This window comes from Mus caroli, unplaced genomic scaffold, assembly GCF_978045245.1.
Source record: "Mus caroli unplaced genomic scaffold, Mus_caroli_1 scaffold_2, whole genome shotgun sequence".
In the NCBI taxonomy this organism is placed as follows: domain Eukaryota; kingdom Metazoa; phylum Chordata; class Mammalia; order Rodentia; family Muridae; genus Mus; species Mus caroli.
The window spans coordinates 21640796-21657722 of NW_028227257.1; the positions used below are offsets into that span (position 1 = coordinate 21640796).

Consider the following 16927-nt stretch of genomic DNA (forward strand, 5'->3'; position numbering starts at 1 on the left):
ACTCGTGCAAACATGGTTCACAGGTTCTTCTGTATGTGTGATTATCTCAGAATCTAGGACTAATTCGGGTTCAGTATTCACAGTGGGGGTCGACAAAGGCTGCTTCTCTCGCCCCTTGAGACCCCTTCCCCGGCCAGCAGCAACTCCTGCTCTCTGCAAAGCTGCCAGGATCTGCTCAGCACCAGGTCACCTCTGCTCAGTGCTGTGACCTACAAAGCCCTCCCTTCCTCCCCACAGCGGCTCAGCTCCCAGCCTCAGCAAGGCACTGCCCGGGTTGGTTTAAACCGCTTTATTGGAGTTGGCTGGTACTCACAGGTTGGGTCATATACACAGGGCCCGCTCACCCCTAGGCAAAGCCCTGGGCCTCCCACCTCCCCTCCATCACTGAGGGTGGCCAGAGGTTTGAGCCAGTTCCGGGGCGGGGTGGGCCCAATAGAAATATTTACAAACCACCAGGGTGGGTGTCCCCTGATCAGGAATGGGGATGGGATGGGCGGAGGGGGTCCCTTGGGTGGACTTCACAGGCCCGAGAAGGGGCTGGGCGTGGGGTGGGGGGTTGCCGGCAGAGGGGGGCTCGGGGAGAGCCTCGGGGGGCCCTGAGCGAGCCTGCTGGTGCTAACTCTGCCTGGCGGGGCAGCCTCCCGCGTGGGGCTGGTGGGGCTCCGCCTCCCTCGGGGTTCCGGAGCCGGTTCCAGGTAGAATGAGAAGGAACAGGAGCGTGGGGCCCCGGCCCGGCTCCTCACCAGGGGGCTGGCCGCGAGGACGGGGTGCACGAGGCGGAGCCGGGAGGGGGATAAGCAAGCAAAGCACACGCGGGACTCCTCTGCCGCCGTCGCCGCAGGGCCGGGAGGACTGCATGCGGGGCGGGCGGGCTACAGGCTGCAGGCCTCGGGCAGAGAGCGCTTGCGCAGCTCCCGGCCCGGCTTGGGCGGCGGCGCGGGCGCGGCAGGGGGCGCATCAGGCAGCTGCAGCACCGAGTTCTCCCCGGGCTGCACCCGCAGGTAGGCTTTGACCTTGTGATGCCGGGCCTTGCCGTCGCTGAAGTCGATCACGCGGCACTCGTAGGTGCCTTCGTCCGTGGGCTTCACCCGGGACAGCCGAAGCTTGTGGGAGATGTTGCTGCCCACCACCTTGACCACCTGGGGGCGACAGAGGCACCGTGAGAACCGGTCGGGGTCGCGAGCCAAGCCGCCAGGCTGTCCCCACCCCAGATACCGCCAGGGAGGGGACCCAAGGTCAGCATCCGAGCCGTTGAACGGCAGACGGACAAACAGAAGCAACGCTAACTCCTATCCACCGAGAGTTGCGTGCAGCCAGTGGAATACCGCCCAGCATTGAAGAAGGGTGAGCCAGAACTGACAAGAGTTCCACAGACAAGCAGGGGACCAGACTCCTGGCAAAGCTCCCAGGCTGTGCTGCTGTTTTGAACAAACGGAAAAGCCCTGCGTAGGACAGAAGCCAGCAGCCTCACAGCAGAGCTTCGGTAGAGCTCAGGAAACTTGGGGGTTGGGAAGGCATGTGTCACAGTGAATGCGTGGTCAGAGGAAAATCTGCAGGAGTCCCCTCGCCTTCCACTGTCTGGATCCTAAGGATCAAACTCATGTATTTGACTTCATGGCCAGCGCCCATTACCTGCTAAGCCATCTCACCAACCCTGTATTGGGCCTGGAAACTGGAAAGAAGGTTCAGAGCTTAAGCGCACAGGCTGCTCTTGCAGAGGCCCGGGGTTCAATTCCCAGCACCCACATGGCTGCGCACAATTGTCTGTAACTTCAGTTCCAGGGGAGCCAATTTCCTCCTCTAGTATGGGAACCCGGCACATCCGTGGTGCACAGACATATATATATTTAGGCAAACACATAAAATAAAAACAAGTAAAATCTAAGAAAAAAAGGGACACAGGCTGACAACCGAGTACTACATTTGGATTCTAGAGTTTAACTGTCCACTCCCTGGAGGTGGAGTGGGTGTTATCTTGTAAAGTTTTGGCTTTTTATTGATGTGATTATTTTAAAGCTAAAGTCTCCTATGTTGTCCAGGCTGGTCTCTAAGTCAGGACCCTGCCTTAGCCTCCTAAACGATAGATTGTAGCACCACACCTGACCCTTGACCCAGTCTTTTTCATTTTATAGTTGGGGACCCGCTCTCCTGGGTCAAGAACACGCAGCTCGGTAGACAACCTATTCCTGCTGTGCCTGTGGGTCCACCACCGCCATCTGATTTTAACCTTATTCCAGAACTCTCTTTGGAGGGCAGGGGGCAGGGGAGGGGGGTTGCCAAGTCTGACTTTCTTTCACACAGTCAGCTGGCTCTGTTCATTGCTGTGTAGTATTCTATCGTTTACTTGCCTACACAGTTTCCCTTTGGCTGGTATTCCGGTAGTTTCCAGATTGACACTCTCATGATTAAATCTGCTCTGAATATTACTCTGTTGGCAACTTTCTTTTCCATTACCAGAGAAGAGGCATTTGGAGTCGAATGCATCATTAGGGAGACTGGGCGGTGGGTATGGGGACTCTGATCTATTTTTTTTTTAAATTCCTACATGTCTATAACTAAAAATAACAAAAGAAAATGTTAACAGGGAAGGACGGAGTGTAAGGACCCTTCTTAGAGCTGAAAGCCCAGTCATCATCCGGCAAGACTCACCCTTCCTGAGATCACAGTATCGGGCTGCTAACCCCACCAGCACCATCTCTGAATGGCATTATCTGTGCCGTGCCTGCCAAGTCCCACAGATCTGCCTTGGGACTCTAGTGGTTCCCTGCTGTTCCCACCTCCCAAGTAGGGAACCCCAGGGTAAAAATGATGGTTCCTGAGAGGGCAGGTATGGCCTGTAGACATATTTCCCAGCCTGCACTGAGACACACAGCTGGGGACACACACGAGGGTCGATAGAGAACTCACAAACAGCAGCTAGTGTCTCTTGAGTAGAAGGACTCACCCCATCTCCTTTTTCCAATTGGAGTGGATCCCTGATGCTACCCTTTTGTCTTACGATGCATACAAATAAGGTGGCAGATTTACTGAGGGGGAAACTTGGGACTCCAAAAAAGAAGTCTTGGCCTGGTCAGGAGCCAGCATCAGTATGTAGCCAGGCTAGGAACTGACTTCCAGCCTGGAAACAATGTGACAGACCCACAGAGGATTCCAGAGTTGGCTGCACAGGCCCCATAAGAGCCTCCTGGTGAGAAGCAACCCTCCCCTCCCCAGGAAGCAGGAAAGCATGAGCTTATGGTTAGAGCAAGAAGCACTGGTGTGAGACAGACAGAACATCCCAAAGGAAAACAGGTAAGGAGAGCCAAGAATTAGGTGCTCCCTCCCTAGTGTGGGGCTAGCTGGAATTCACTCTGGCCGACTCCATCACCCTGACCAAGGGCACAGAAAGACCCCCGCGGTCCCGCCACACTCTCAGTGAGTTAGGAGAAGCCATCGCAAATGCGCAGCGGGAGCGAATTACCTCAACATCTGTTTCCCTCACGGATATTAATTATCCTTCATTTGTCAACCCTACAAGGCGCTAATGGAGTAATAATACGTAGCGCTGGGAGCCGCCGCTCCTGGGGAGGGAGGCCCACGCCCCGCCCTCCAGGCGCAGGCAGAGACCTTTGCTGAGACCTCTGCCCTTAGTGCCAGCCCCCTCCACCACCTCCCAGGGACTAACGGACATTGGTGGCCTTCAGAAGGGCGGCGCCTCCGCCCGGGCTGTTGGGACAGAGGCTACAGGACAGCACACGCGAGTACCCTGGCCATCCAGGGCAGAAGCTAGATGGAGGCGAGGCTGCAGCCTGACTTGGCCCTCACTTAGTGTGCAAAAAGGTAAAGACCCAAACAGCAGCCATCGACAGTCAGAGCACTTCACTGTAGCATGTTGTCCCGGAACATCCCCAAGGTGCGGGAGGGAGAAAACCAAGGCTCCTACGATCTGCAAGCTTCACCACGCTTGGGGCGTGGCGTTTGGGCGGAAACCCCTCCCACCTCACTCGCCAGCTTTAGTACTCTGTGTCCTAGGGACGCCCTGTCCTAAGACTCAGTGGCAGCCGCTCCTTTGGAGGGGCTTTCTATTCTGCCTCAGACGTTTGGGGTAATGGAAGAGACTGCAGGGCTTCCTCATTCAGGAATCTTTGCGACTAGAGAGGCCAAATCACACACCGGCAGGGCAGCCTGGCTGTAAATCATAATCACAGCCCAGCATCGACAGGCCTCAGCGATTAAGCACCTAATCACGCCGAAAAAGCCTGGCCAGGCTGGCCCTGACCGCCAACCTCTTGCTGCCCAGAGCCACACACCCCAGGCTTTGTCTTCCCAGCTGGGCCATGAGGAAAAGCCAGGTCATGTATGTCTATGGTGTGACCCTTGCCTCAGTGTTGCTCCAAGGGGAGACCTTGGCAGTACCTGGGGAGGGAGGGAGGAGTGGGCGGGTCTAGCCAGGGCCAGCCTCTACTCCACTCTGCCACTTCACCAGCCCCTGGGGAGGGTTAAAGCCCAAGTTGGAACCCTATGGGTCTGAGAACATCCAGCTGGTCCTATTGTGGTCACCTTGCTGGACAAAGAACATCCAGCCTAGACTGCCCCTGCCCCTGAACATGTGACATTACTCTTCTATCCAGGAGCTACCCTGCAGGAGCTAGGATAGGCCCTGACTCTGCTAGCTGAGTCTTCCTCTAGTGTCCTCCCAAAGGCCCCCTGACTCCATTCCATCATTCTTCCTTGACTGGCTGCAAGCTCACCCACAGCTGGCACAGCATTGAGAGCCCTGGAGGTCTCAGGCCTGCCCTCCACGGAGCCCCCAGGCCTGTGTCAGCTCCGGCCAGAGGCTCTCAGACATTCTCCTCCTGTGGTGGTAGCCGCTGTCATGTTTCCCTTTATCCCCTGCAAATAGTGGATACATGACCGTCCATTTTCCATTTGGGCCTGGAGACTGGGAGCAAGTGACTGTGACCTTCTGGAATCATCTCTTGTCTACTATGACAGCAGTCATCGATTGACAGGCCCAGGGAAGGGGGAACATTTTCCTTTTAAGGAAAATGAGAATATGAGGTAGGTCCCCTCTGGGTCCCCGAGGTCCCCACATGAGTCCCTCCACTATCATCTGGACACACAAGTGCATGAACCGAGTCAGTTACACCATGGCAACACACACACATACAGACATGTTCACAAATACATTGGTCTGAGTGTACGTGAGAAATATAGTAATCAGTAAATATTAACTAGACACCTACTATGTGCCAGGCTCTGCGTTGAGCTGCAGAAATGTAACAGTGAACCAGGCTCATCCAGTCTCTGAAGGAGACTGACATGAAGCAACAAATCTGGGCCCAGGGTACCTCCCTCAGCTGAGCAGTGAAGGGAGAGAGGAGCTAGATAGGAATACATTCCTAGGCAGAGAGCCTAGCCGATGCAAATGCCCGGAGTTGGGAGTAACAGATAGCCCTAGGCATTGCAAAATGGTCACAGAGCCTTGAAGGCTAAAAAGAAAAGTTTGTACCATTTCCTACGATATCAAGGACTTAGGCTGTGCACACACCTTGGGTGTGGTCTGCTCTGCCTGTGTAATTAAGAATGCTGGCTTCCACAGCTATGTAAAATGCTGGGCCTGGGACCAGACCCTGAAGCCCCAGCTGGTACGAGGATTATGGAGATGGCTGGGGGTGACTTCACACTCCCACGGAGAACATTTATTTTATTTAACTAATTAGCATTGCATTCCCCTCTCACGAGGCAAGCAGCCTGGAATTATAATCCTCTCAATCAATTAGATAATTCTTTCTTTGCCAGAGCCCAGAGAAGCTCGTGAAATGGGACACAGTAGAGGCAGAGGGTGTGTCCTCCAAGGGGCTGTATGGGTACTTATGGAGACCTCTGCCCGAGAGGCTGATGGGTACAGAGGCAAGAAAAGAGCATGCCGTTGGCTGAGGGCAGGAGAACAGGGTTGGCAGCCTTAAACCATGAGTGGCTGTCATTTCCATGCTCTTCCAAAAGGTACCAGGGATACTGTGACCATCCAGTCTCTCACTTGCTGTCCCCTCCTCTGAGTGGCTATAGGAGCCTCTCCCTGGCCTCCTGGCCACAGTGCCTTTAGTTATCCTGGTGGCCTCGGGGCCCTGAATTTCCTTACATCCCCTAAAGAAGGTGTGGGAGACCCAGCCAAAGGGGGAATTAGAAAGGTTGCCCCAACACACGTGGCTTCCTACACCATGAGTGTGTTGCTGGTGAACTTTCCAGCAATCCAACCTGGTTCTGTGGCAGCATGTATCCCCAGAACAGTCTTCTCTGCTCCGTGATTTTTCTCCCGTTGTATGTTTTTTCTTGACAGTTCCTGTCTCTTCCAGGTTGGGTTTCAGGTACTCAAAACCCCACAGTAACTGTCACATCCCAGCCTCTGGTGTCCCTGGCTTCCCTGGGCTCTGGCAGATGACAAGAAGCTCAACAACACCAACCACACCTCAGGTCCCCTCCAGCTTCAGCTGTACAGCCTGTAAAATGGACAAACACTTGGCCCTCCCTGTCCTGTGTCACAAAGGAGTGGATGCCTAAGGCTGGCCGGTCCTAGAGTCCCTGCTCCTAGAAGTCACACCCTGAGATGTTCCAGCATCAGTCATGATGGGCCAAAAGGAGCCCACTCAGCCTCCTGAGACCTTGTAGCTTCTCAGTGACAAATGGGGCTGAGTCAGGCATGGAATACCACAGAGGCACACCTGGCCTTGGCCCACCAGGGGAGAATTCGTCTTCTCTCTCTTGTCATTTATCCTGCCTGTCATTCAATTGACTTGAAAAATCTCTGGCTAACAGATCCAGAAAAAACAACAACAACAACAACAAATCCTCATCAAATTGGGGCACCTTCCTGTCCCCCTCCCACTTCCTCCATCTTCTTGCCCAAGTTTCCTGCTGAAATAGATCAACCCCTCCCTCAAAAATATTCTGTTTTTTTGTTTGTTTGGTTGGTTACAGCTGCATCTTCCATTGGACCATTTGTGGAAATTCATTATCAAAACTCACACTTATTTTGGTGGCGTCCTTCCCCGAGTCCTCCTGCTGGGAAGCTTTGAGCTGGGAGTATGAAGGAGGAATAGAAAGTAGAGACAGGTGTTAGTGAGTGGTGGGGGAGGGAAGAAATACCATGGCGACAGAGGACAGGCAGGATCATGGTCAAAAATGCTGGATCTCATCTGTGCACAGTCTCCACAGCTGTGGAAATGTCACCCTGAACCCTATTCATAGAGACACTTACACACACCCTAGTCAAAATTTAAAAATAATAATAAAAATACAAAGGCTGGAGCGATGGCTGAGCAGTTAAGAACACTTGCTGCTTTCTAAAGGACCCAGCTTAGTACTCAATGCCCAGCTTCAAGGGATACAGCGCCCTCTTCTGGCCTCCCCAAGGACTTGCACTCACATGGTGCACATACACACACAGGTAAAACAAAAATAATAAATAAATCTTAAAGAAAACATAAGAAAAACAGAAATGGTGAGGTCTGGCATTGGTTCCCTCAACTCAGAGTTTACTGGCAATGCTGGAGAGGGCAGCCAAAGGGAGATAAAAGGAGAGCTTGCAATACCAACCACAGAGCCAGGCATCTGGGCTCATGAGGATGCTTGGCTATCAAGGGGGTGTGTCCGTGTGTACATACAAATAGGGAAGAGTGTGGGTGGCATGTCCCTACAAGTACGTGTCTGCTCTCCATCTGGGAACATGCTGGTCCTTTCAGTTCACACACCTGAACATATGTTTGCAGCATATGCAGTTGGATCCTTAGCCATGTCCTGGATGCTTCCACCTCAAAATACCCAAGAACACCCTTAAACATCCCCAAACACCCCAAAATCCTCTCATAAAGGCTTCCTCTGGCCACAGGAATCTTCCACATCTGCATGGGGCAGGCTGACATAGTAGGAACTTGGTAACCCCATAATCAAGACAGAATTTGCCATGGACTTGTGCCAAAGGTGAGGAGGGTGTGTGTGTGTGCGCACATGCTGCAGTATAGGCATAAGTATGGGTTGCTACTATCTCAGGTGTGCCTAAAAGCCGGCCCAAAATGCACAATGGAAGTGTACTTGACTCATTTGAAGGGGAGGTAAGGAGCCAGACAGTGGCTTAGCTGGCCAGTTACACCTGAGCTGCCACCTTACCCTGCCAAGGCACCTCGGGAACTCAGGTCTTATCAATGACTCAGCCTTAGGAACAGGAGGCAGGTAGTTTATCTGCCACACCCTCTTATCTCTGGGCCAAGGCTGCCACTGTCTGCTTTACCGATAGCAAGTGCAGTGACCAGAGAAAACCCTTAGGGTGACAGAAGAGGTGGCTGACAGCAGTGTGAACTCAGAAGACTGTGTGTGGAGGGCTGAGTGGCCATGCTGTGCTCCAATGCAGGGAGCATGGTGCTTGGAATGAACTGTGTGACTTGTGGCCTTATGGGGAGCCCTCTACAAAAATACTGCCGGTGCTATGGGGAGGGGATAGGAAGTGTCCTGAGACCCACTTCATCCATACCGGGAAGGAGGTGCCCTGTCAGTCGCTGGCCTCAGGCTCCCTGACACTAGGGGAGGATCTTGAATGGCCATTGTTCTGGCTATCACCTACCCTACTTCTCCCAGGAAGAAGGGAGTGCCAGCAGGGTGTTGCAGAGGACTGTGATGCCAGATGCAGAGTCCCCCAAGGTCCCCGCAGCATTCCCCAGAGAAACGTATCCCAAGGTCTTACCTGGTTGGAGGCCCACGTCTGCTTGTCAGTCCAGTCCCGGTGGCTGCGCAGGTACCACCACTGAATCTCCAGTGAATATGATGGGGAACCACTGCCTCGGAAGGAGCAGGCCATCTCTACATCCTCACCTGTCCGTGCCGTCATGTCATGGGGTGTCTCTGTGAAGAGTGCTGTGTGTGGAAAAGGCAGACGAGGGCTCAGTCTGGCCGCAGGGACAGCTATGAATGGGAAGACACTGTCGGAGAGGCTGAGGAGACCATGGGCAGAAGGGTGATGGGGGACTTAAAAGTGAGTCACGAGGCCAGGAGGCCGGGAAACTGCCAGTTTAATTCTTCCAGATTCTTCCATTTACCCCACCCAGTGCCTAGCCCTGTGAGCCTTGCCCTAGGTTGTGGCCACCTCACCACCTTAAGTCAAACCCAGCCATAAACGATCCCAGTTTCCCTGGGGAGCAAGTACCCAAACAAAAAACTGGCCCTCCTGGGCGGGGCTCTGTCAGGCTCCTCCCCTCTGCCTGGGGTCTTGCCTCTTCAGCCTCTTCTCCCCAGATCTCTCTGCTTTGGCTATTCCTCAGCTCTTGCCTGGCTCCTGTGATCAATCAAAGCTCCCTTTCAAGTCACCCTTTTGTGGATGCTCCCGATGTGCTTAGCAAGGGGCAAAGCAAAGAGCCAGCTACCCTGCCTGGCATTCCTGCAGGGCCCACCACCAAGTCACAGAACAACCCGTTCCAGGAGCCAGCAGCAATCCTTCCTGTAAGCCCCTACCCAGGTCACTATACTGTACCCCCACTTCACGGGCCCAACACCCCTCCCCTCCATAGGCTCTGGCTCTTTCTCCACAAACGAACTGTCTGAGATGCAATTAGTATGCCTGCCTCCTCTCAGGAGAGATTATCTCAGACAGAAGGAAGATGGTAGATGCCTAGCAACTGCAGGTCACCCCAGGAATGTGATGTCTGTGAGCACCCGCCCCTGGACTATACAGTCCCCCAGGCCCAGCTCAGAGGAGACACTCCTAGCCCCAGAGGGCCTCCTGTCTCAGGAAAGAGGGAGCTATGAGAGGTGAGGTGGCATCCTGAATTCAAGGAGCATGGGCTTATCCCCCTCCACAGGACAACAGGAGTTTTGCGTGATCAGGTTTGACCTTGCACCCACCTGGGGGCTTCTCTGTCTCTGCTGGGCACTAGGTACCCGTGTGGAGCTTTGTTTCTGCAACATCCCTGGGCCAAGAGAAAGCTGGGCAGGCCAAGGTTTACAAAGCTTCTTATGAGTGGAAAAAAAAAAAAAGCTTTCCTGTTTCTCTGCAGAACAGAAGGGCTAGCTGGGCCTGGGTGCATCAACAAGGCCTGCTTGATGATAAAGAGCATGGTTTGAACCCCGGGGATGTGGGGTGGGGTTCTGTGAGCTACCTTTCTGTGTGGCTGCCCCAAGATCTGGGCTGTCCTTGACTGTCCCTAGAGGGCAGGCTCCTGCAGGGGTAGGGCCAACAGAGCATGCCCCTCCTTGTCACAGCTCAGGGCCCGTGCCAAGAGCTCAGGCTACCATGGCGAGCCGACTCTGGCTCTCTGTGTCAACCCTCTCACCTGGGTCTTCAGGAAACTCTATGGGTGCTGGCCCAGAGGATCCCCAGTCACTTGCCACAGGGCTAAACCACCATCACCATGTTGGCCTCCCTCCCTGCTTTCCTCCCTCCCTCCCTCCCTACCTCCTTTCCTCTCTCTTTCCTGAAAACTGTTTTCACTCAGCAGCCGGAGGTTATTTTAACAAAGCACACCACCCCATGCCTGCTCCCCTCTATCATACTCTCTCCTAGGGTAGGAACCAAAGTCCTTACAGAGGGAAGCTGGTCTGTATGTAAGTTAACATAGTGACCACCAATGACAGTTTGCTGAGTGGATCAGGGACCTGGATTTTAGATCTTATCTTAATTCACTTAAATGTAGCCATTTGTGTACAGGGATGGTTACTGTGCTGGGTGGCATAGCTAATGTGTTATCTGTTCTTCCAGGAGGTAATAGCCATTTCTGTTTGTCTATCTATCTATTTATCTATCATCTAACCATCTCTCTCATCTATCTATCTATCTATCTATCTATCTATCTATCTATCTATCTATCTATCTATCTATCATCTAACTATTCTCTATCATCTATCTATCTATGTATCTATCATCAGTCATCAGTTATGGGAAAAGAGCCTTGTTTAGAGCACGGGAGGTCAGTCATACTTCTGAATGGCTAGAAAATGGTCTCCAGGGTCCACATCTGATGATCGTGGGCCAAGCCTTTGTGGTCAACATCTTGCTTGCCAAGCAGAGAAGAACCCAAGGGTGTCACAGAGAACCTGCCACCAGGAGGAGTCAATATGGCCCTGAAACAAGTGCTCCCTGGGTCCAGGTCTGGGTGGCCAGGAATGTGACCAGTGAGGGACTCATCTGTGACCTACCCAACATGCCACTGCTAAGACTCAGAAACCAGAGAGTGGCACCACCTGCCCTCCCTCAGAGCAGGCTCCACTTAAGATCCTGAAGCTAGGCAAGGGAGGTCACATCAGGCCTGACAAGCGACCCTGGAGCCTCCCCTCCTTCCAAAAGTGAGATTCTAGCAGCCACATGTGTCAGACAGGAGGGAGAAGGTTATCTACGTGGTGGTTCCGAGTGGTAGAAAGGGGGAAAGGGTGACAGGGTCCAAGGAAGGGCCATGCTTCTGTCTGTCCCCACTTAATCTCTCTTGGCCACAGCCCCTTGCCCACCTCCTTACCAGAGCAGGCCCCTGGGCAGGAGCCTTCAGTTCCTCTCCCTAGGCTCAGAGAGGGCTGAGCAGAGTCTGGGTAGCCAGCAGTTAGAGTCGATGAGACCAGGTCCCAGTCTTTGAGTCTCTGAGATAGCCCTGCCCTATGGTCTGGAACAGGAGAGCACAGGACAGGGCCCACCCAAGGCTACCTCACCACTGAAAGCCCAATGCTGGCCTAGGACAGCTCTTTCCAATGGCAACACACATGGAAAAATGAAATGGCATTGAGAGTCACGGGAACACTCCATTTTCTGGTTTCCTCATGAAAGATTTTTTTAAAGCTAAAATTAAATTAATTTTAATAATATATTTTGCTTAAATCAATACCAAAAATATTATTTTAACATTTAATAAAGTTACTAATGGGATATTTTACACCTGATTTTTTTTTTTTTTTTTTTTTTTTGTGGCTAAGTAGCAGAAATCTGAACATATCTCAGTTTGGGCCAGCCTCAGGCTCAGTGCTTGGTGGCCTCTGTGTCTTAGCAGGTGATGAACTCCTTTGCCTGTTTGTGATTTAGAGGAGGCATCTGGGCCCCCCATAAGGTACCGTCCTTCCCCCATACTACAGTTGAGTCAGAATTTGAACCCAGGACATCCTGACTTCCAAGAACTCCCACCTCCTGCCCCATAACAGACTTCTTAGGGCACTCAGCTACTCTGAGGTCTGGGAGTATTTCCTTTTGTTTTATTTAAAACAGGTGTCATTGTGTGGCTCTGGCTGTCTTGGAACTGCTCTGTAGACCAGACTGGTCTCAAACTCAGAGACCAGCCTGCCTCTGCCTCCTGTGTGCTGGGATAAAAGGCGTGGCCACCACTCCTGCATCATTACCTTTTCTTTGTAGAGTTTGTTCTACAGAGGCAGCCCTGGCTGGGAATGAGGCTAAGCCATTTCGGTGCTGGCCTAGTCGGCATGAGGCCCTGGGTTTGATCCCTCGCACCGCATAGTCTGGGCACAGGGACAGACAATTGCAATTCCAGCATTTAGAAAGTGGAGGCAGGGAGATTAGAACTTGGCTGCATGGTGGGTTCAAGGACAGCCTTAGATACACTAGACTTTGTCTTAAAAAGAGAAAGAAGTGGGAGTGGTCTCTGCTGGTCAATCTGCATCCCTGGAGGGCAGGTGGGGTGCAGGTGGGGATTCATCAGTGCCCAGGCCTGGAAAGGCCACTGAGGCAGCTTGCCCAGTCTGACGCAATCAGGAAGACTTCCCTGAGGTGGTGTGCCCTGGTCTCAATACCAGTACACACACTATCCTGAGCACGCAGTGGAGAGGGTTGTCAGAGGACGACTTACAAGGCCATTACTGTGGCTACCACAACCAACTCCCCTTCCCACAGGGGCTGTGGGTTCCTCAGACTTATCAGAAACTGCAAGGTGAGATGCCGTGGGGCCTCCCTGGATCCTCTCAATTTCAGCCTCGTAGTGAAGGGGCAGAGTGACTGGGAGACAAATAAGGAAGCAGGCTCTGTTCATGTGACAGAGCATCCAAGTCCCCTGTCCACAGTCAGCCACCTAAACACATGTGCTGTGTCGCTCCAAGCAGCCTCCAGGTCCAGTGTATGCAGGGAATCCAGCACACGGGGCCAGGGGCCAGGCAGTCAGCTTATAGCCTGGCTCCGCGGACTGTTCTGCTCTCACCTCAGAATGTATCTCCATCTTGAGCACCAGTTTGTCTGTCTGCAAGGCGGGCTGAGTCCCACGGCCACTCCAAGGAGAATACTGATATGTATCATAGGGCTGTGCTCTGGCCTTAAGGAGGAGGCAATCTGGGAGAGCTTCCCAGAGGAGGTGAGCTGGGTACAGTCTGATGGCAGGGGTGAAACTTAGGAAAGCAAGCCAGCTTTGGGAGCAAAGGTGGGGGTGGGGTGGGGGTCCTGCTAGGGTCTGCGAAGTCGTGTGTGTGTGTGTGTGTGTGTGTGTGTTGGGGGTGGGGGTGAGATACATAGCTGCAGGCCACATACTGCCATCCACCATGAACTAGCACAGCACAGACCACATTTCCAACACTTATCTCCCCACCCAACTACAGATAGCTGAGAAAAATCGAGGAGCTGCCCACACCCACACAGAACCACACTCTCCACCTACATCTGGACAGCCCAAGTACCCAAGATGGCTGCCCCTGTGCCCCCTACAGGGCAGCTGTGATTCTAATTGTCCCCTTTTTTTCCAGATGAAGCTGGGACTAAGAGAGGTTAAGCATCTTGCCCAAGGTCACAGAGTGAGTCACTGGTCAACCTGAACCCAATTTTAGAGGATTTCAGAGTGGGAGCCTGGTCTAGACCATCTATCTCTAAGCACCGCTTCCAAGCCCCAAGCCCCTCTCCTTCCCACCAGCCCTCAGCCTCCCAGGGGCATCTCAGACAGGAGTTCAACTGTGAACCCTCTCCTATTTAACCACCCCCAGGTTCCTTCCGGATCAGGCACCTCCTGAGGCCACAGTGTGTCCCCCGGGGTGCTGTAATTATAGATTTTGGAGGAAGGGTATATGTGTTCTCCAGCCCCAGGGTCTGTACCCGCCTGGCTGACTCTCAAGGAAACTCAGGGAAGACAATTAAATCCAGCATCCACAAATTAGGATTCTGCAGGAGAAGGAGCAGGGGCTTGATTGAGCGTGACATCAGCTGCCTTTCTGCTGTTAATTGGGGCAGCGATACACTCATTAACCCCAGGCCCTATCGGGCATCAGCGGCAGGGACTGGTGCTGACTCCTGGTTGAGCCAGGCTTTGGCTTCTGGCAGGTACGAATGAGCTGAGGCCAGTCCTGTCCTTCAACATCAGGCCTGTCTAGCCTGCTCCAGGCCTACCCACCTAGCTCTGGCTTTGCCTTCAGTCCTGTCAGCTTGCCCCTCACTGTTTGACCTGGGCCGGCCCCTTTCCTCTCTGAGCCTGTTTCTTTATCTGCAAAGAGGGCAGGGGCTGCTGAGAGAACTGACATAAGGCAGGACGTGTAGAGTAGATGTTCACACAATAACCCCACTTCTCAACCCTCGCTCCCTGGAGACACATCCTCAGCACCTTGTGAGGTCACATGACAAGGAAGCATCCGTGGCTCTGTGACCACTCAGCCACCAGTTGTGACCTCTTTGTCCCAAAGGCACTTCTTCTTGAAGCCACTGGTATCTTGCACACTTGAGGGACTCACCCGTCCATGAATGGGTGACCATGCCTGTCTTCCTACTGCTCTGAGCCCAGAACACATGCACACACACACACACACACACACACACACACACACACACACACACCATATCCTTTAGCTCCTCTTGGCATGGATGTGCTTAGTAGGAAAGGCGCTGCAGTCAGGGTAGAGTCTCTGTCTGCACCGACAACATTTCTGGATAATTCTGACAACAGCTCAGCAGACTAAACACATTGTAACTGTGTATTTTACACACTTCAAAACAGTCAATATGGGGCTAGAAAGATGGCTCGGTGGTTAAGAGCACTGGCTGCTCTTCCAGAGGACCCGGGTTCAATTCCCAGCACCCACATGGTAGCTCCCAACTGTCTATGTATGACTCCTATTCCAGGAGATCTGACACTCTCATTCAGACATACATGCAGGCAAAACACTGATGTGCATAAAGTAAAAATAAATACATTTTAAAAACTCAGTGTGACAAATGTATTCTCTGAGTGTTTTACTACATTTTTAGAAGCCCCCAGTAGCTTTCCTGAAGTCATAGCAGCTCATAGCTTGTATCTAGACCATGCCCCCACATCGCCCTTCCCGGAGTGTTCACATGATGAGGTCCCCTCCATGAGCCCATAGCTTCCCTGACCTCTTCACTAGCCTGTTGTCTTTGGGCTTGTCTCTGTTTCCATCATCAAACTGAAGCACAAGCTTCTAAAAGCAGGGATTCAGGCCATTTCCTGCTTGGTCCCAGCCCACCAGGATGGTGCTAGGTTCACAGCAGGCGCTCAGTGAATCCCACCGTGTGTGGGAGCCAAGTGGCCACAGCTCCTGCCACACCCCTTCACGGATCCATGCTGAGCCTTGTCAAGCTGCCCAAGAAGGCAAAGCTCAGAGGGCCCAGGGCCATCAGGGCTAGCCCCCTGCTGCGGCATAAAAGGCAGGAAACCTATTTCACACCCCAGTTTTTTTTACAAGAGACCCTCCTTCCTTCAGGCCCAGCTAGGTGGACAGTCTTGGGGCTCAGAGAGGGAGCTGCTGAGCCTGAGGTCATAGAGCAGTGGCTGGGCAATTCCCCCATCAAAGCTGGTATTTTACTAGGCCCCCTCTTTTTTTTCAGTGTAGAAAGTGTGACACTTGGGGGCTATTCTAGGGAGGCTGCTTGGGGCCCAACCCAAAGGAGTATCTCCTTCCCCCTTCCCCTTCCTCCTTTCCCCTCCCCCTTAAGTCCTTCCCCCTTCCCCCATCCCCGTGGGGACAAATGCTCTCCTGATCTGATTACAGATCCAATCCTCTCACTCAGCACTGCTTAGGAGAGGGGCAACTCCCTGAAGGAAAGGCAGGTGAAGAGGGGCAACAGAGATAGCCCCAGCCAGAGCCCCTTCTCCCTGAAGACAGTGTGTGCCCCTGGGATCCCCTCAAGGGAGGTTTCTTCTGGGCCTCTCTCAGCCTGATGGATTGCCAGCACCTGGAGGAGAGGTGTATATAAAGTGAGAGGACTGCCTGTGTGCTCCTTGTGATAGGCAGATGGGAGGACTCCTGTCAGCCAGCTGAAGGCACGCGCAGTGGGCCGTAATGGGAAGATGGCTGCCTGGATGTAGGAGGACCGAGAAAGACCAACGCTGACCCCCGATCCCCGAAGAAAGGCTCTGTCTCAGAAAAACCCGGCCTTCACAGAGCACACAGCGGAACACAGACGCGCATGCCAGGGCCCACGGTACGAACAAAGGCGTGGGTGCCGTTGAGGGCGTGGACTGTTTCTAGCGGTCATGAAGCATGGCATCCCCCGTGGAGAGTCAGAGGAGGCTCGCGGCTGAGGGGACAAGCTTGGATTTCAGGCCAAGGAGGCTGCACGGTGAGGGGACACTTGGAGCAGGCAAGGGCCTGCTCCAGGCAGATTTCCACATCTGGCTCTGGAGGACGGCCTCCACTCCTCCACGGGGCGCCTGTACCATCGGTGCTGTTATTTACTTAATATTTATTTTCAAAGCATCTTTCTCATTTTACTTAAATAAATTCAGCTTAAAAGGAGACTTTTATTGCTGCCATAAATGGAAAATCAGCATTGCTTGCCATCCATAGAGGGAAACTGTAAAAATCAACCTAGGCAAAGCAGCCTAGTGAATCCCAGCCAACGAGGATGCTGCGGAATCCTGCCTCGGCCTCCAGTCTGCTCCGTGAACAGGGAGGTGGGTGGAGGGGAGGTAAGCCAAGAGATTTGTTGCTAAATCCAGTGACACCACACAGAAACATTCTTCTCCATCCAAAGGGACTTGGGACA

General features: G+C 53.1%; 1 protein-coding gene across 1 annotated transcript in view; it reads right to left on the bottom strand.

Annotated features, from left to right (window-relative positions):
• Positions 1-289: 289 nt before the first annotated feature.
• Vstm2l (V-set and transmembrane domain containing 2 like) overlaps positions 290-16927 on the bottom strand; it is a 29251-nt gene continuing 12613 nt past the window's right edge. The window contains exons 2-4 of the mRNA XM_021156968.2: positions 8717-8886; positions 7006-7056; positions 290-1139 (exon numbers count right to left, since the gene is read on the bottom strand). Of these exons, the coding sequence (XP_021012627.1) occupies positions 873-1139; positions 7006-7056; positions 8717-8886 (488 nt within the window). The 3' untranslated portion in view covers positions 290-872. The remainder of the gene's footprint in view (positions 1140-7005; positions 7057-8716; positions 8887-16927) is intronic.